Genomic DNA, 20,693 nt, shown 5'->3' with positions numbered 1-20,693 from the left:
TTGTTTTCACATGACCTACCCCATTCATATCACTTCAGATATTACAAAGAACAATGGTCATGTACTCATATACACATTCACGTAGCTACATAACAAATTTATTGCTTTGTTTTAATTCTTAAGTATTTCACTACTGAAATAGTAAACATTGCAACTACCACCACCTTAACCAACATAAAGCAGCTGCGACACCATAGTCGTCTCCTTGGTTCCCATTTCCAACCTGTGGCATAGTGCACTTCATTGAATGCCATCATCTTATCGTATTACAGTCTCTTACAACATACAGTCCTTTCTAAATTATGCTTACTTAATAAATTTCCTTATTGTTCTCTCATAACATTTTTTTGCATTTGTACTTCATTTTTTATTTGTGCCATTTCCACAATTCTGAGCATAATCTGAAACCTTACATGGAATGCTATCAAGATATACCTCACAATGATACATTTTATTCATTTAAATATACTGATACTGCATTACATAATAAACTGTATATTCATGGTGTAATTATTTATGCAACACACTGATCTGTGAACATTGTTTTTACTAAGATCCGGGTATTTGGAAGATTTATCACCTACTCTATACATGCTGCACAAATCATACTACAAGTTTAATGGCAAACTACAGTGACTTGGTGCAGAAACTTATCTGCCTGCAGCATCATCAATCAGACTAAAACTTATCTGTCTGTGAAATAGGAGCCCTCTATAGTGTTCTAAGTGCTGCTCTGGAGATTTTAATCTACATTCTACTGTATATACAACCAGAGTTCTGAGTTTATAGCTCTTCAATAGAACTGAAAAATTTATTATTGTTCTTACACCTAATGCATGCTTAGTATTCCTTCAAATAAGGTTTTTCTTAAGTGTTTATTATATGAGTTAATCTCTCTAGCCAGGAAACTGAGTTAATCACTGGTGCTCTCTGAGCTTCTGCACTTGTGGTAATAAGACCACATTCTCACCAGTTGCAGTTTCTCATGTTAAACTGCATTCTTCTGCCATCTGTAGACAATGGGCATCACTACTTCATTAGTTAAGTGTAGGTATGTTTGTGCTGATGCACCATTAAGACCTTCATCGGGAAGTGAGGAAGTAGGAAGAAATCAGGAATCACAAACTTTCTTCGTGAAAAGAAAGAAATATATATATATATATATATATATATATATGCAAAGTGGTAATGAAAATATTGAGAAGGCCATTAATGTTGAAGTGTACAGTGCATTTATTGTTTATCAGAGCACTGAAAAGGCAAAGGAAGATGCAAAGAAAAATTTGAGGCTATGTCTCATAATAGAACTACTGGAAAGTAATGGGCACATACTGCAGATAGTGGGCTTTATTTTGAAGATTACTTCAAAGACTATCAAACAAAGTTTATTTCAAGTAATCATGTGTGTCTTGAATGTAGTAAGGGTCTACTGTTAAGAATTCCTGGATATTTCATCACTGTTCAACACACGATTCCTACACTGAAGAAATAATTTAAATAAAATGCTGCACTCCTGTGCCACCTGATCATGTAGACTATCACCAATAGGCTAGGTGCAAGCATGGGAACTACCAACTTAGAGGGTATACCAGGTACAAAAATGATCTCTGCAGTTCACGTTTCTGTGTCTTTCTTTTCACCAACTTCAAGAGTAAATGTCTTAATTACAATCCTATAAACATCCCTCTCCAGTTCCCATTTTTTGAAAAATTAACTGGAACAGGCTGTCACATGTTTGTCACTTCTTCCTTCTCTTCCTTCACTCTTCACACCAAATCATATTCCCTTCTTTCAAAATCTTCATTCGCTTATCTCCACGATTTCAATATGTGAAAATAGCTATTATTTCACAACAGGAGCAGTCAGATAATTGTAATTTACAAAACTGAATATTCACACTTTACTTATAGCAATATGCTGCAAATGTTCTTAAATATGATTGGTTTTCTTGAATTTTTACAAGCAATGTAACATTCCGTTATTATGTTTTCTGCAGAAATGTGGATATGAACACCTGTGAAATTGATTTAATTTGTACTATTGAACCTTTTCACTCACATTTCATTGTTTGATTTAAATGTGGAATTATGGTGATCAGTTGAAAGAAACATTGAGTTATCAAGAACACGCTTAGCCCTCATCTCCTCATGAGTCCGGTGAATTAGGCGATCAAAAATTCTCTCCTCCAGAAGAGACATTACACTTGCAGATGGAATCACATTTCGATGCACCTGTAAAGTAAAACTAATCTATCAAATTGAAACAAAAACAACTACGGTAATCGAAACATCTATAAACGTATAGTACTTGTTTATGTCTACAACACACAACCTAATACAGAGAGAATATACAAATGCAATTAGAAAGACTAAAGTAAACTGTTATTGTACCCTGCACATTGCTGTATGGTTGATACAAAATTACTAATTTTAATATATAGTTCATAGAATCTGAAAACTTGTGATGCACACTGAGACTACACTCTGGTCTTTTAGTGGTGACATTTGGTACAGCTTTTACAAATTTTAAGTATTCCGTTAATAAGTAAACCACTTCTACAGTTTCAATGATATCAAAAATGTTATAACTCAGTGGTAAGAGTTTCATGTTTGGATAAAAATTCAGAAAACTATTTTTCTTTTCCTAATGCCACTTTACTTGTTTTGTCGAAAACAGCACAAATCACCAAGCAAAATAATCCTATCTGAATATTATAATATTGCATTGTGGCTACAGCACTGTGGCTGAACATCAAATAGTCACATATATGGAAAAGATAAATGTAGGTGTATATAAAATTTCAGCACATGTAAGTAGAGACACTATGGAGACAGGAGGACTTGTCATATATGTTAAAATTTGTCACAGTGTGGGAAATTTAGAAACTAAAAAATTTTGTGTTTAGGAACATACAGAAGCATACGCGTGTGAGCTTAAAACTAAGTAATGGTACTTTTATAACTGTAGCTTTGTATAGGTCCCCATTGGGAAATTTGCAGCTATTTTTGAAACTTGGATTCTTTGTTGTGCTATCTGTCAGACAGAGGGAAGCAAATTATTGTTTTTGACAATTTCAATGTAAATTTGATGAAAGAGACTGATAGAAAGCTTGACCTTGAAGTATTATTTGATTCTTTCAATTTGATGTCAGTTATTGATTTTTCTATTCAGATACTACAGGAAAGCAGCACACTAACAGATAATGTTTTTATGGACCAAGGCAAATTTAATCAAATAAATACTTTTCCTGTTAAGTACGCTATCTAATCATTATGCACAGCTAGTTACAGTATATGACATATCTCCATACAGTAATGCTAAACAGTCCTCCAAAATAGTGCATTCAATTACCAATTTAACAACTGCAAATTTTAGGGAAAGCTTGCAGCAATTTTACTGGGATGAGGCGTACAGGGAACCTGATGCTAACCAAAAATTTAACCTATTTCATGATACCTTTGTGGGTATATTTGAAAACTGTTTCTCTAACAAAACAGTGAAACATAATTGTAAGACACCATCTAAAAAGCCATGGCTTACTAAAGGGATAAAAGTATCTTGTAAACAGAAAAGGAAAATGTATCTTATAGTTAGGACGAGTAATGGTCCAGAAACAGCAAAACACTATAAAAACTACTGCACCATATTATAAAAAGTTATTAAAAACTCCAGAAGTACATGCATTTGAGATTAGCATCGCTGATAATAAAACTAAAACAATTTGGAATATTGTTAGAAGGGGAAACAGGGCAACTGAGAGCACAGGAAGACTGTATTTCTATCAAACTCAATGAAAAGTTTGTTAACAAACTGTCAGAAGCAGAAAACATTTTTAATAATCATTTTTTAAGTGTTGCAGAGAAAATAGGACCCAGCTAAAGTGTCACAGAGAAAGTAGGATCCAGATATTCATTATAAAATGCAATGCAGCATATGGAAGAGGCAGTACAAATGGAGTCTGACTCAACTAACCTCTCCTACTGTAATTACAAAAATAATAAATTCACTCAAAAGTAAAAGCTAGCACGGAATTGATGGCATTTCCAACAGAGTACTAAAAGGTTGTTCCCAACAGATAAGCATGTTTCTCAGCCACATATGTAGTAGCTCACTGAAACATGTAATTTTTTCCAGATAGACTGAAATATGCTATTGTTCAACCACTGCATAATAGGTCTGATGCCCAATATTACTTCTGACAGCTTTATCCAAAATTCTTGCAAAAGTAATGTGTTCAAGAGAAGCATCACATATTTGTCAAAATAAAGTACTAACAAAATATCAATTTGGGTTTCAGAAAGGCTTATCAACAGAAAATGATAAGTATGCTTTCACTGATCAAATGTTAAATGCTCTGAATAACCAAACATCCCCCCAATCAGATATTTTGTGATCTCTCAAAGCCTTTTGACTGAGTGAATCGTGAAATTATTCTAGATAAGCTGAAGTATTGTGGTATGAGTGGGACATTACACAAATGGTTTAATTCATTTAACTGGGAGAATGCAGAAGGCTGAATTTAATAGTACATATAGTCTGCAAAAATCAGCAAAGTCCTCTAACTGGGGATGTATCTAGAATGGTGTCCCACAGGGTTCAGTCTTGGGTCCCTTATTGTTCTTAATATATATTGCCTGCCACTCTATGTTCATGAAGTTGCAAAGCTAGTTCTTTTTGCTGATGATACAACTATAAGGCAAATCTACATTTCTAGCATTTGTAGACTTAGAGAAAGCTTTTGACAATGTTGACTGAAATACTCTTTTTCAAATTCTAAAGGTGGCAGGGGTAAAATACAGGAAGCGAAAGGCTATTTACAGTTTGTACAGAAACCAGATGGCAGTTATAAGAGTCGAGGGACATGAAAGGGAAGCAGTGGTTGGGAAGGGAGTAAGACAGGGTTGTAGCCTCTCCCCGATGTTATTCAATCTGTATATTGAGCAAACAGTAAAGGAAACAAAAGAAAAATTTGGAGCAGGTATTAAAATCAATGGAGAAGAAATAAAAACCTTGATGTTCACCGATGGCATTGTAATTCTGTCAGAGACAGCAAAGGACTTGGAAGAGCAGTTGAATGGAATGGACAGTGTCTTCAAAGGAGGACATAAGATGAACATCAACAAAAGCAAAACAAGGATAATGGAATGTAGTCGAATTAAGTTAGGTGATGCTGAGGGAATTAGATTAGGAAATGAGACACTTAAAGTAGTAAAGGAGTTTTGCTATTTGGGGAGCAAAATAACTGATGACGGTCGAAGTAGAGAGAATATAAAATGTAGACTGGCAATGGCAAGGAAAGCGTTTCTGAAGGAGAGAAATCTGTTAACATCGAGTATAGATTTAAATGTCAGGAAGTCATTTCTGAAAGTATTTGTATGGAGTGTAGCCATGTATGGAAGTGAAACATGGATGATAAATAGTTTGGACAAGAAGAGAAAGAAGCTTTTGAAAGGTGGTGCTACAGAAGAATGTTGAAGATTAGATGGGTAGATCACATAACTAATGAGGAAGTATTGAATAGGATTGGGGAGAAGAGAAGTTTGTGGCACAACTTGACCAGAAGAAGGGATCGGTTGGTAGGACATGTTCTGAGGCGTCAAGGGGTGACCAATTAAGTATTGGAGGGCAGCGTGGAGGGTAAAAATCGTAGAGGGAGACCAAGAGATGAATACACTAAGCAGATTCAGAAGAATGTAGGTTGCAGTAGGTACTGGGAGATGAAGAAGCTTGCACAGGATAGAGTAGCATGGAGAGCTGCATCAAACCAATCTCAGGACTGAAGACCACCACCACAACAACAACAACAACAACAACAACACAACTATAATAATCACACCCAAAACACAAAAATCATCTGAGGAAATGGTAAATAATGTCTTTCAGGAAATTAAATTTTTAAGTGGTTCTCTGCAAATGGACTCTCACCAAATTTTGAGAAAACACAGTACATACAATTCTGTACAGTAAATGACACAACACCATTGATAAATATAGACTTTGAACAGAAGTCTGTCACTAAAGCAGAATATTTAAAATTTCTGGGTGTGCACACTGATGAGAAATTGAATTGAAAGCAACATATTGATAATCTGCTGAAATGATTAGGATCAGCTACTTATGCTATAGGGTTACTGCAAATTTTGGTGATAAACATAACAGTAAACTAGCCTACTATGCCTATTTTCATTCACTGTTTTCATATTACATCATATTTTGGGGAAATCCATCATTACGAAAAAAAGTATTCATTGCACAAAAATGTGTAATCAGAATAATAGCTTGAGCCCACCCAAGATCATCTTGCAGATATTTATTTAAGGAGCTCAGGATATTCAAAGTACCCATGCAATACATATATTCACTTACAAAATTTGTTATTAATAAGCCACCCAGTTCAAAAACAATAGTGAAGTGCATAGCTATAACTCTAGAAGAGAGGATGATCTTCACTATTCTGGGTTAAATCTGACTTTAGCACAGAAAGCGGGGAATTAGGCTGCCACAAAAATCTTTGGTCATCTGCCAAATAGCATTAAAAGCCTGACAGATTGCCAACCAATACTTTTACAAAAATTAAAAGAATTTCTGAATGTTGACTCCTACTCAACAGATATAAAGTAGTAACTCTAAAGAAATTTTGTAAAGAAAACTTACATTAAACTAACATGCTCCACATCATTATAAAATGTATTCATGATCTATGGAACAAGTATTAATGTAATGTAGCATGCATTGCATCAAGTGAAACCTGTATGCTGATTATGCATAAAAAAATTAGCATCACATTCTCAGGGTTGGCACACTTTGTTAGTTGTTTTGTGTTCTCTTTCGGCCCCTGCAGGGTAAATGCTTGTACAATGTGAATGCTGGGAAATTGTCCCATCTGCCACAATGAATTAAAACCTTCTAGAAAACTTTCCTCTGATACTGTTTAAAAGTGTTGCAGCAATCTGTATTATATTCAGTCATGACTGGGTATAATATTGTGTGCCTCAGACAGTGCTGAATCCAACTCCCATACAGAGAAGCGAGCAGTTATACAACTCAGACTTGTTGGACCTGAAGTCAAACCTATCACTTTCCATGGTCACATTGTCATAGTGAATGCTAGATCCTGGCTGTTAGTGGCAGTAACATAACAAAATGATCTGTCATAGTCTGGGCAATATTTCCATGTGGCTTTTGGAGATACTCCTGCTTCAGTTTCGCTTCTATATGTGACCGATTACAGTTAGTGGACGGCACACTTTTTTTAGTTGTTTGTTTGTCCATGACAATGTGACCATGGAGAGTGATGGGTTTGACTTCAGGTCCAACAAGTCTGAGTAGTATAACTGCTCGCTTCTCTGTGTGGGAGTTGGAGTCAGCACTGTCTGAGGCACACAATATTATACCCAGTCATGACTGAATATAATACAGATTGCTGCAACACTTGTAAACAGTATCAGAGGAAAGTTTTCTAGAAGGTTTTAATTCATTGTGGCAGATGGGAAAAACTCTCTATAATTTGATCCCTGGGGCAGACAGAGGATGAGCCGCATAACACATTATACACACTGAAGTGTCCCAGTGGGAGAAATAGCAAGGGGTATGTCTATAAGATCTTTAAGACTCCCATAAACAAGTTGTTCTTGTGGTGGACATATAGACAGCATACAGTGATCCTTTGACTGATATGAATTTAAACTGCTACTGCTTGCACGTCAGTAACCTGAGATACGGCATCCCATACTCTTGTATAAGAGGAGCAGTTGACAGAATCCAGGAATACTTGTTGTGAGATATTTTTCCTGCCTTTGATTATTCATCAAGCATTGTTCCTCACTACTCGATAGATTGCAAGGGTTTCTGATGTTTGTTGATACTTATAGTATAGCTGCAGTCTCAACCAAATGACTGGGCACCACTCATCACTCCAACAAGGTACAGGCTGCCTTTCTAGATGACATAAGCACTTCAGGGTGAACAACCTGTGGCAAGGTGGATAACATTTGTGATGTGGTCCACCCATTTCTGACACTTTATCAGTGTTCAAAAACAGCTGCAGATTGTCCAGTGTTCAGTTTTCTCTGCAGTTTATCCATCTTGGCAGCTTGTTTTCAAGGACTGCTCCATCTGGCAGATGGATCCCAGGTGGAAAGTGGTCACTGGTCATCAGTAAGTTCCCACCAAAGAGAATATGTGAGGGTTGGAAAACAAAAAGAGAGGTGACTGAGGAAGACCCAATAACAGTGCTGAGATGTGCAGGATTGCCCACATTGATGATACACAGCTAACTGAGACATCACAGGACTCTCTATAATTTGATCCCTGGGGCAGACAGAGGATGAGCCGCATAACACATTATACACACTGAAGTGTCCCAGTAGGAGAAATAGCAAGGGGTATGTATATAAGATCTTTAAGACTCCCATAAACAAGTTGTTCTTGTGGTGGACATATAGACAGCATACAGTGATCCTTTGACTGATATGAATTTAAACTGCTACTGCTTGCACGTCAGTAACCTGAGATACAGCAGAGGAATGGTATGTGCTGTTTACAAACACAGCTATCTTTTCTTTGGCCCCTTCCCCATTCAGGCCAACCTTTTGGTGGAGGGTCCAGCCCCTTAGCACAAGGTTGTAAGATAGTTTGATGCATACACAAACACAGGAAAAAAGATAAAACAGGGATCTTCCCTGTACTAGAAATTTTAGTTCCTCCACATGTTTCAAATCTATTCATGTTCCACTGTAGTATGGAAGTCACCTTGGCAGTGAGGTTTTCGTCTGTCTTTCCTGCTGTCATTCCTCCATGGTGGGGAGTCTGCAGCAGAGGGGGGTGGGTGGGGAGAAGAGTTACTTTAGGGCTTGCCAGTTCGCTCAGACAGACATTGACATCCATACCATCAATAATATGGTCATTATCTGATCCGTCAGACAGGACCAAGGTCGCATGTTCTGACAGTTTTGGACCTGATCTTTTTTGTTTCCAGCTCAGATTTTGGGGACAGTGTTAAGACTGTTTTAACAGAAACAATATTATGAAAAGGAAAGTTGCTACTCACCATATAGTGGAGATGCTGAGTCACAGATAGGCACAACAAAAAGACTGTAACAAATAAGTTTCCGGCCAACACGGCCTTTGTCAAAAATAGACGACAGAGACAAACACACACGACTGGGTGTGGCTTCAGCTGCCAGAGACCACAGTTGTGTGTGTGAGTTGCATCTGCATGAGAGAGAGTGTGTGTGTGTGTGTGTGTGTGTGTGTCTGCCATCTATTGTTGACAAAGACCTTGTTGGCCGAAAGCTTATTTGTTACCGGCATTTTGTTGTGTCTATCTGCCACTCAGCATCTCTGCTACATGCTGAGTAGCAACTTTCCTTCTCATAATATTGTTACATTCCATCCTGGATTTTCTGTTGGTTGTTTTAATAAAAATATTTTTATGGGCTTTTGCTTGTCATGAGGGTGTGTCATTCTTCCTGTCACTATGGTCTGGTTCCACCATTTTTTCAGTTGTAGGAAAACTTGTTCGTTTAACAAGTGGTGCAGGTTGCTACATTTACAGTTCCAGGCTGTTGTGCTCTGTTCAGCCCTCAATTTCTGTGTGCTGAAACTTGTCTCCGGTACAGGTTACTTCAGTGCTGTAGCAAATGGTTTCATAAAAGTAGGTGGTTGTGTGTTCTTAAATACCCTTTTCACCTCAGGATATAAAATGCATAGGGTAACCTTTATTTCCTAGATTTTCTTCTCCAAATCTGATAGTCTTGTTGGCGCAGTGCTTCATGGGCAGATGAACCATGTCATCCACATGCAGCCTGACCCTTGCTAACCACAGTGGTGTGACTGAAGTGTTGACACTCCAAGCAGTGCATAGGGGTGGGTATGTAGAGCCTAGCTTTAAGATCAATAAAGCACAATGTACTCACAGGCAGTTTTGGTAACTGAACATGAGAATAAAAGATGGTAGCTTCTTGAGCTCAACATTTACTGTTTTCATAAAATTCCTGACCTGACACCTTCACGTTCCCATTCCTGTTGCAGTTCTTTGGCATTAATTTCTATGATATGCTGACAGGTTATGACTCACAGCAATTTAACACAGTATTCAACTTAGTTTGATGGCATACTCTCCATATGGTTTGGGATTTAATACATTGCTTTTGTCACCTTAACCAGGAGTGTACCATTACACAGCCTCTTGATAGATTTAAGTTGCCCCGAAAGTCACTATATAATTTCATTTATGTAGCAATGCATCAAATTTTCCCACATTTACTTACAATAAAAACATTATCTATCACAGGGTGTGACATGTTACTATTAGCACTTCCTATGATATTGACAGATATCTCAGGTAGCCTTGCGACACAAGGTCCAATGTACCACCCGAACCACTGAAGGTGTTTGAATTGTACACAGGCTTCATGGACGTTCCATGAGCAGCTGGGCAACAAGGGTCCCACTTCAAAAAAAAAAAAAAAAAAAAACACCTATATGATCCTCCTGTTCCCATGACACAACCCAAAGTTCCACTGTCCACCACAGCGCATGGTGTCACTGAAGCATACGCAGAGCTTATGGTTACAGGGGATTGGAGGCACTCTCCAGTCCATAGCTAAGGAAACACAGGTTTGCTATACCCATACCCAGCCAATGATGGCTGAGTCCCCTGAGGTGCTCTGCTTTTAGAAAGATCCAGAGGCCCATGTGGCTTTGCTTGAGTATACCATAGACATGGAAAGAATTACATCTACATCCAAACAGATACTACGCAAGCCACCCTACGGTGCATGGAGGAGGGTAAACTATACCACTATTTGCCATTTCTCCTCCTGTTCCACTCGCAAATAGAGTGAGGGAAAAACAGCTATCTGTACGCCTCCGCCTCCGTATGAGCCTTAATTTCTCGTATCTTATCTTCATGGTCCTTAGGTGTGATGTTTGTTGGTGGCAGTTGAATCTATCAGCAGTCAGCTTCAGATGTCGTTCTCTAAATTACCTCCTTTCTGTTTATGGAATTCCAATTGGATTTAAAGAGGAGATTTTTGTTCCCCAGAAATTTCATAATGTGTGAGCATAGAACATGTTTCACAGTTCCAAGAGATTGACATCATTTATATAGGCCTATAAGTTTGTGCCTCTGACTGATGACCCTTCTTGAAATTGGGAAAGAGCTGTGCTTTTTTCCAAGCACTAGGTACCATTTGTTTCAGCAACTTATGATAAAACTACAGCTCAATGGGAAGCAGGTTCTCTCCTATTATCATAATAAAACCTCTCATCTGGTCCAGCTGTCTTCTCACTGTTGTTAAGTTTTAGCCTGCTACCTATTGTGTTGCACAGGATAGAGTAGCATGGAGAGCTGCATCAAACCAGTCTGAAGACCACCACAACAACAACAACATCTATTCCATGCTTACGTATTTCAATATGTGCCATTTTGGTAACCATAGGATGATTGAAAGTAGGAGGAACCACATCATGATGATCTGAGGTGCAACAATTTCGGAAGAACAAATTGGGTATTTTTGCCTTCTCTCTGTCATCATCTATTTTGGTGCCAGTATGGTCACTGAGCAACTGAACGCATGATTTTGACCTGATTACAGACTTTGCATAAACCCAAAACTTCTTAGGACTTTTAGACAGATCACTGAAAGCTTCTCACACTGTTTTCCACGTACAATCATTTTGCCTTTATTCAGCTTTCTTTCCTCTACTATACTTTGATATTACTTAGATCCGTGATGAAGCTCTCTATCTGCTTTTGAAGCAACTTTCTCACATGACTATTAAACCATGGGTCTTTTCTGTCCCACCCAGCCCTGTCTGGCACATGCTTATTTGAGGCAAGTAGTGAAATACTTTTGAGTTTTATCCATTTGCACTCCACATTTTTCTCCTCAGACCTGAGTATTTGATGTTGGCTACTTAGATATTCTGCACTTTGTCTCCTACCACTCTTGCTATCCAAAGATATTTTCCTACCTTTTTTTAAAAAATATTCCTTGTAACACTCATAGTCACTGATACTATTACAGCCTCCTAGAAATTAACCAATTTGAAAAGTCTGTGCCTGCTAAATACTATGTTTAATGTGTCAGGTCCTTAATTATCTGCACAAAGTAATTGTTGGACAATCTCACACCACTCCCTTCCCCAGGCACTAGTTTTAATTACATGACTCTCCCATTCTACAGCTTGCAAGTTGATATCCCCTATATTACCAGGTGGTTATAATTAAACTGACGGTGTTCTGAGTGCTGCAATGTGGGCTGTACACATCACTGAACAATGAATCATTGTAGGTGTGTTCATTAATCAATGCACCTGTGGAGTATGCCGAAAAAAATAACAGTTCCACTTTCTGCCAGCAGGTGATGATATGGAACTGTAAGCAGTCAGAATGTGAAGTGGGTGCAAGAAAAGTGGAGGAACAATCAAGCACAGTAACGGTGGTTCTGGCATGTTTATTAGGACATGATCATAAGTTACAACATGTGTTCAATATGGTCTTCTGAACCAGCAACACATTGCATCTGTTACATGGACAGTCAACAGTTGCTAGCACCATATCTGGTGCAATCGGAGAGATGTGTCATGGTATGGTAGCCTTCAGACCAGGAAGAGTCCAATAGACACAGTCTTTCAGATATTCCCACAACCATAAGTCACATGGATTTGGGTTAGAGGATTTGGAAATACACATATCTTGAAATTGCCTAGAAATAATGTGGTCATTACAGAAGGTTCCTCAAAGCAAATCTTTTATCTAGGAAGTGACATGTGGTGGTCACTTCATCTTGTCTGCAAATGGTGGTGTAGACACTGCCTGTGTTTTTAAAAAGCTGGAATCACATACTGCACAAGGAGGTCCTTATAACATGCAGATGTCACAGTACACCTAAAAGGCTCGAGAGGTGTCATCTCCTCAAAGAAAAGCGGACCGAGAATGGAGGAGCTTGTGAAACCACACTACAGTCACACAAGCTGACTGTATTGAATGTTCCAGCACAGCATGTAGTGGAGTAGAGCCCCTTAGGTGACAGTTCTGTGTGTTCACTGCATCGTGTAGAGTAAAATGTGCCTCATCCATCCAAAGAATATTCCCTGGTCACGTCTCATCCATTTCCATGCATGTCAAAAAACAAAGGGCATTGTTGCCTATCTTAGGGCTTTAGTTGGGCCACATTCTGAATCTTGTAGGGATACCAGAATAAAATGGGCTGTTCACTAGGGGAGAGACAATTCCCACAACACAGCCTGAAGACTGGCTGCAGAGTCTCAAGCATGTACTGTACGGTCGGCTATAGCTGCAGCCACTTAATCAACAACTGCCATGGGAATGGGCTGCCTCCCTCTCCCTGCTGCAATACCTAATCACTTCTTTCTTCAAATTTCTTTATTATATTCTTTAGCCCATTTATTGACACGGGGCCTCTTCGCAGCTGTTTCTGTCGGTGATGCTCCTACAGTGCTGCTACTGCTATCGTTCTAATAAAACAACTTTAACTGCAGTGCATGATCTTTCTTCTCAATACACATAGTGTTTTATATGGAATATTTCAACCTTCTTGACCCTTTACACTAACAGTCAGTTCACAAAAGAAATCAACATGCATTGGAAAGTGATAAACAGCATATTGACATCAAAACATGAAACATTCCACATTCTGATTGCTTATAGTGCCATATTTTCATCTGGTGGCAGAAAGTGGAGCTATTATTTTTTTCAGCATGCTTTGTGAGCGCACTGATCGATGAACATACCTACTATATTTCAGTATCCTGCAATGTATATAGCCCGCACTGCAGCACTCAGAACACTGTCAGTTTAACCCTCGAGTGGGTGTGCCATTTTTAGTAACACAAGTGGGTACATGGCATACTTTGTGCACATGTCAGGAATAGCTGTCCTTATGTCACCACCATAAACATGTATGAGCAATATCACAGTTTAATCTTAGTTTAATTACACATTACTTTGTTGTCATGAACAAGTGTTACCCCAGAGTAATGACCCACTCGGGGCATTAAAGAGCGCAACTGAATCAGATCCCAGCTAACTGCTTATTTGGTTGCTACTTATCTCTTAGACAATTGCCTCAATGTGGGATTATGCTGACAGCTCATAGTATGGGTCATTTTCTTGCACGAATCATAAATTTTTTCTCACCTAGCTCACTGTTTATTTTATATTACTACCACTCTCTGACAACACATTTTATCACAGTGTTAACTGAAGCAATATTGAAGGTATAGATATGGGCTTGCAACTGAAAAACAAACATGGAATGGTACGATATATTGTCATTTGTGGTTGGTGCACTTTATACATAGGTGCACCTGCTTGACAGTTAATTATAACCACTTGGTACACTTGCATGATCCTGAAACTTACTCACGATATTCTCCAAGTTGTCTCTGAAGTGCTCCTGATGTAGGTAGTCTGTAAAAGCATCTGATAACCATGTTTGGTCACTTTTGACGCTTAACTTCAGCCTAACTACTTCATATTCAGGATCTGTAATAACTTCACTAGTTACAATAAGAATTATTTACAGCAGTAAATAAGCCACCACCACTGGCACCTAGCCTGCCCTCGTGATGCATATTTCATTCTGAGTTTAGGATTTTGCTGCTGTTCACTTTCAGTTTTAGCCAGTTTCCTGTGCCTAATATTAGGTGAATGCGATGGCGACTATTGCTGAAACAAATGGCTTTTGGTTCTATCAGTTTTTGCAATGCCAGTTTAATTGGACTACTACAACTGCTAAAAATAACCGCTTTCTGAGAGAATGATTTTCATTTTTTAATTCCTATTATTTCCTGTATTAAATGTAGAAATACAATATTAAATGTAGAAATACAATATTAAATGTAGAAATACAACAAACATTGAAAAATTTTGACTCCCTTAGTTTTAAGATACACAGAATCACAACATTAAATTAACAGGCAAATAAAATAAAACTTAGTACACTGCTTATCTTGAAAGGTGATAAGTGGTTGACTACAAAAAAAAAAAAAAAAAAAAAAAAAAAAAAAAAAAAAAAAAAAAAAAAAACCACCAGTATTCTCCTATTGATTCTAATGTTTTGAAACTCTGCCCCAAAATCATGTTGTAATTGGGGATCATACTACTACTTGGACATTACCAATAGTCAGTGCTAAACAGTGATAATAGAAGTTGAAGAACTGTATTTTTCAAGTTAATTTGTCTGTCCTCAAGGGTTACAAGGAGATAATGGCATGTTATGCAGACACAGGCAGCTGATCACCTGCTTTTTATTTATACTGTAAACTATGAATGAACTGTTAAATATTAAGTTTTATTGTTACATTATGTCACAAATTTGTGGTGGTTCCTCCCATTTTTAATCTTTTAAACCAAATGAAGCACAGTATTTCATTGATACTTCACTTTGTTAAAACTTCCAGTCCAGGGATGGTGCTATTACGTAATACAACTGATGTCCAAAGACAACAGTGAGAAACTATCATATAGACCAGGTGCGGCCAATCTTGTACACATGTACCATCCAACAGGCCACACCATATGGTAATAGGTATGTTATTGTCTCAGCAATGCTATGCCAATTCTTATAGCATGTGTTTGTTGCTCGTCTCTGTTGGCATTAAAATAGCACTGATCACTTTTCCCATTTTCTATAACACTGCAATAATTCAAAGCAATGCAGGGTTTACAAATAAAAATTATTCATTCTTAAAATAAGGTTTATTTGAAAACAAAAAATTTAGCACTGCTGCAATAGCTAACTTACATTTCAGTTTTTTACCCACTTATTAGTAAAAAATAAAAACATCTGTTACAAGCAAGAGCAGGCAAATACTGAAAAATACTGGTTACTCACAACTAAAATACTGGTATTGGTTTTATCTGGCCAGTTCTACATCTACATCTACATTGATACTCCGCAAGCCACCCAGCGGTGTGTGGCGGAGGGCACTTTACGTGCCACTGTCATTACCTCCCTTTCCTGTTCCAGTCGCGTATGGTTCGCGGGAAGAACGACTGTCTGAAAGCCTCCGTGCGCGCTCTAATCTCTCTAATTTTACATTCGTGATCTCCTCGGGAGGTATAAGTAGGGGGAAGCAATATATTCGACACCTCATCCAGAAACGCACCCTCTCGAAACCTGGCGAGCAAGCTACACCGCGATGCAGAGCGCCTCTCTTGCAGAGTCTGCCACTTGAGTTTATTAAACATCTCCGTAACGCTATCACGGTTACCAAATAACCCTGTGACGAAACGCGCCGCTCTTCTTTGGATCTTCTCTATCTCCTCCGTCAGACCGATCTGGTACGGATCCCACACTGATGAGCAATACTCAAGTATAGGTCGAACGAGTGTTTTGTAAGCCGCCTCCTTTGTTGATGGACTACATTTTCTAAGCACTCTCCCAATGAATCTCAACCTGGTACCCGCCTTACCAACAATTAATTTTATATGATCATTCCACTTCAAATCGTTCCGCACGCATACTCCGAGATATTTTACAGAAGTAACTGCTACCAGTGTTTGTTCCGCTATCATATAATCATACAATAAAGGATCCTTCTTTCTATGTATTCGCAATACATTACATTTGTCTATGTTAAGGGTCAGTTGCCACTCCCTGCACCAAGTGCCTATCCGCTGCAGATCTTCCTGCATTTCGCTACAATTTTCTAATGCTGCAACTTCTCTGTATACTACAGCATCATCCGTGAAAAGCCGCATGGAACTTCCGACACTATCTACTAAGTCATTTATATATATTGTGAAAAGCAATGGTCCCATAACACTCCCCTGTGGCACGCCAGAGGTTACTTTAATGTCTGTAGACATCTCTCCATTGATAACAACATGCTGTGTTCTGTTTGCTAAAAACTCTTCAATCCAGCCACACAGCTGGTCTGATATTCCGTAGGCTCTTACTTTGTTTATCAGGCGACAGTGCGGAACTGTATCGAACGCCTTCCGGAAGTCAAGAAAAATAGCATCTACCTGGGAGCCTGTATCTAATATTTTCTGGGTCTCATGAACAAATAAGGCGAGTTGGGTCTCACACGATCGCTGTTTCCGGAATCCATGTTGATTCCTACATAGTAGATTCTGGGTTTCCAGAAATGACATGATACGCGAGCAAAAAACATGTTCTAAAATTCTACAAGAGATCGACGTAAGAGATATAGGTCTATAGTTTTGCGCATCTGCTCGACGACCCTTCTTGAAGACTGGGACTATCTGTGGTCTTTTCCAATCATTTGGAACCCTCCGTTCCTATCCATTCTATATGGGCATTATGACCTTCAATAAGTGAGATTAGCTCTATGACCCTATCATCGATGCTCCTGCAGTTTACTAACAACACATTACAATATTCTCTTTCTAATCATCAAGGCTGAAAGCTTTTGTTTAAGATTAATGTGGCTGATTTGTCTTCTATTTTGACAGTCATTTCATCAGTGCCCCTAAGGAGGCATTACTCAAACCTAATGCCACACATGCTGATTTACCAGAGTAGCTGCGTCTTTTGTGTAGTGAAGTCCAGACCTTTTAAGGGGGACCCCGCAATTTTCCATCAGATAGTAGAGGTTGAGAAATTCACATCGGAGATCATTGCAGAAGTGCCCGAGCCTCTGGTTTAAACCTTCCACTCAGCTCCAAACCAGAGGACTGTGATATCATGCTTCCACTCTACAAGAGATGCTAACTGCCTTCAACAATCCAGCCAACTGTGTAAAGAAAACAAGAATGGCCTCAGAATACAGGCAACAAGCATCATTCATGCTGACATAAGTCACTATTGCAGGCAGTTGCATCCAGTGTGTGAAACAGCTGCTGGTAGAGTCTCCTCCATGTCTTGGACGAGACCTCTTTGCAAGCATACTGAGTGCACAATGACCTTTTTGCTCATTCTGCTGTTTCCCTAAAAGGCCCTATCATTGGATCTCACAATGAGCAACAAACTCAAGCTCTGTTGTTGTCTGGACTTGGCAGGAAAATCAGTTTCCAGCCCAACAGACAAGACATCACGTGCTGGTTCAGAATTGTTACCAACACTAGGCAGCTCCTCATATCTGTTGCCAAGGTGTGACGAGGTTTCACCTTCCACCCAGAGATAAAAAAAACCTTCACTGTATGCCATCATCCTCAAGTGAGGAGAAACTGTTCAGATAAGGTATACTGGAAGACAGAGTGACATTGAGGTTGTGAGGAGATTCCAGATGCACCAGAGGTGTTGGAGCTTTTTCCAGTGATCCCTCAACATTGCCACAGCTTACGGCGGCAGCCTAATGCCTGTTGACTGGCCAATGCCGTTTCTAACTATTTCTGAACAGTGAACAATTCACCTTAGTTCCCACACAACAAGCACAGCCCCCACCCATCTTCTACTATGAAAAAGCTATGTAAAATCAGGAAAAAATTGCTAACCAACCAGTCAGGGACTAACTGTGTAAGAACAAGCAGACCACAACAACTGAGTAATTTCTGTGAATAAAGTGACAGCAGCACTACAGTGATGGGAAACTACACTAAAAACTTAACTCACTCTATACTAATGGTCAAAAATTATGCAAACTCTTACAACAAAATAAAAAGGACTCCTAAAAACAAATAAATTTTTACTTTTCACTTCTACTAAGAAGCACACAAGAATACTACTCAACATGATCTGTGTACAAACTGTGAGCTGCTGCTGATGAACTCTGTACCACTCTATGACTGGAGATCTACTGCCTTCAATGCCTCAAATGCTAAATGCCTCACTAAGTAACTCTGCCAAGGCTATGACTTTCCCAACTCAACCCTCAAAACGAGATCATCTCTCTGTGAAATCCTTCTCACACCATCTAATGTCACCTTCTATCACTCTTCTAACCTCTGTAATATTCTTGTGAAACCATTACTACATTCCCAGGAAATGATTCTTATTGTTATTGTAAATAAAGTTCCAGAAATTTCCAAAATAACCTTAAAAATCATTAACGTGTTTTGAAAATTCTTCAAGACCGTATCATCTCTATCACAAGGTTCCTACCCCTGCAATCATTCCCATTGTACAACATGCCCTATGTATCCATCACTTGCAAATTCTACATTAAAACTGGAATATATGAAATCAGCTGTGTTGAATAAACTGTTCTTGGGTTTCCAACCGAGTCAATTGCATAAAACTACACGAGCTTCCGGCCAAGCACTCCTTGGCCTCTGTCAAGTGATATGACTGCCAGTGGGCTGTTGGTGCGCCCTTATATACAGTAGCTGCCAGCAGTGACGTTACTGGTGCCTGTGGCATTGCCATATTTGGGCATGTTTTGAGTCGGCGTTCGATGTACCCTCTTCAACCGCGCGATTGCTGGATTCCACGTAGCGCTGAGCTGCAAGCCACCGTCTCCATACAGGGTGTTTGCGGTAATTTTTATTTCAATAGCTTCCTTTATTAAACTGTCCCAGAAGACATTAGTGCGAGCCACGACTGAGGTATCGTCAAATTTTATGTGGTGACCGTTTTCTAACGCATGCTCAGCTAACACAGATTTCTCTGGATAGCTTAGGCGATAATACCTATCATGTTCTTTCCTGCGTTGTTCCACAGTGCACACTGTTTGTCCGATGTACTTCTGGCCACACTCACAAGGCATTTCGTAGACTCCAGGTGTTCTGAGACCTACTGCATCTTTAACTGGTCCCAGTAATTGACAGATTTTCATTGGAGGCCTGAAGATTGATTTGATCTTGTGTCTTTTCAACAGATGGCTTATCTTGCCTGACATAGAGCCACAGAATGGCAGCAAAGCAAGTTTCTTTTCCTGCTCTTCGTCGGTGGTCTTATTCTGATATTTCCCAGAAGGAGCAGGAGCGTAAGGTCTGTGCCCTTCAGGTGCAGTTACAATGTGCAAAGGAGGAACTAGATAGGTTGAGGAGGGTGAAGGGTGGTGGGGAATGGGAACTGGCAGTTGGCAAGAAGGTAGCTAGGAAGAGGAGGTATTCAGACAGTTTTACTTTGCATACATGCAATAGATATGACCAACTGTCAGAGTTGAGTGGAGAGGAGCCTCGTGTAGCCGTAGATGTAGGTAACTTGCAGCAGTCCTCAGAAATTAGGAGGCCTAGGTTAGTTGCAAAGTCTAGCAGAAAGAAGGTTCTGCTGCTAGGCAGTTCCCACGGTAGAGGTGTGGGCCAGCAGTTGCAGGAAGTGTTGGGGAGTGAGTACCAGGTCACCAGCATTGTGAAGCCTAGTGCAGGGTTGGCTCAGGTGACTGAAAACATAGGGGAGTTATGTAAGAATTTTATGAAAGAGGATCAGGTAGTGATAGTAGGTGGAGCTGGGAATAGTCTTGATAGGGACAGTTGAATTTAGTGAAACTAAACTTCTAATTGCTGTTGTTTATAGTTCCCCTAACTCCGACTTCAGAGCATTTTTGCTTAAGCTAGAGAGGGTTCTTGATTCACTTTGTAGGAAGTACCAGAAAGTAGTTATATGTGGTGACTTCAATATTAATTTTGCACATGGTTGTGCAAGAAAAAGGATGTTGGTAGATCTCCTAAATTCATACGATCTGATGCAAACTGTGTTTTTTTCCAACTAGGGTGCAGGGGAACAGTAGCACAGTCATAGACAATATTTTTATTCATTCTTCATTACTAGACGGGCATTCTGTTAGTAAAAGGGTGAATGGTCTTTCAGACC

General features: G+C 39.1%; 1 protein-coding gene across 4 annotated transcripts in view; it reads right to left on the bottom strand.

Moving 5' to 3' along the window:
- Window positions 1–1,190: 1,190 nt before the first annotated feature.
- The window catches only part of LOC124721140 (transcriptional adapter 1-like), a 180,325-nt gene continuing 160,822 nt past the window's right edge, over window positions 1,191–20,693 (bottom strand). For all 4 annotated transcript variants that reach the window (XM_047245957.1, XM_047245958.1, XM_047245956.1 and 1 more), the window contains one exon: window positions 1,191–2,231. In XM_047245957.1, the coding sequence (XP_047101913.1) occupies window positions 2,055–2,231 (177 nt within the window). In that variant the 3' untranslated portion in view covers window positions 1,191–2,054. The remainder of the gene's footprint in view (window positions 2,232–20,693) is intronic.

This window comes from Schistocerca piceifrons, chromosome X (assembly GCF_021461385.2).
Source record: "Schistocerca piceifrons isolate TAMUIC-IGC-003096 chromosome X, iqSchPice1.1, whole genome shotgun sequence".
Classification (NCBI taxonomy): Eukaryota; Metazoa; Arthropoda; class Insecta; order Orthoptera; family Acrididae; genus Schistocerca; species Schistocerca piceifrons.
The sequence above is the reverse complement of the archived record's forward strand: the minus strand, read 5'-3'. Positions and strand labels throughout refer to the sequence as shown.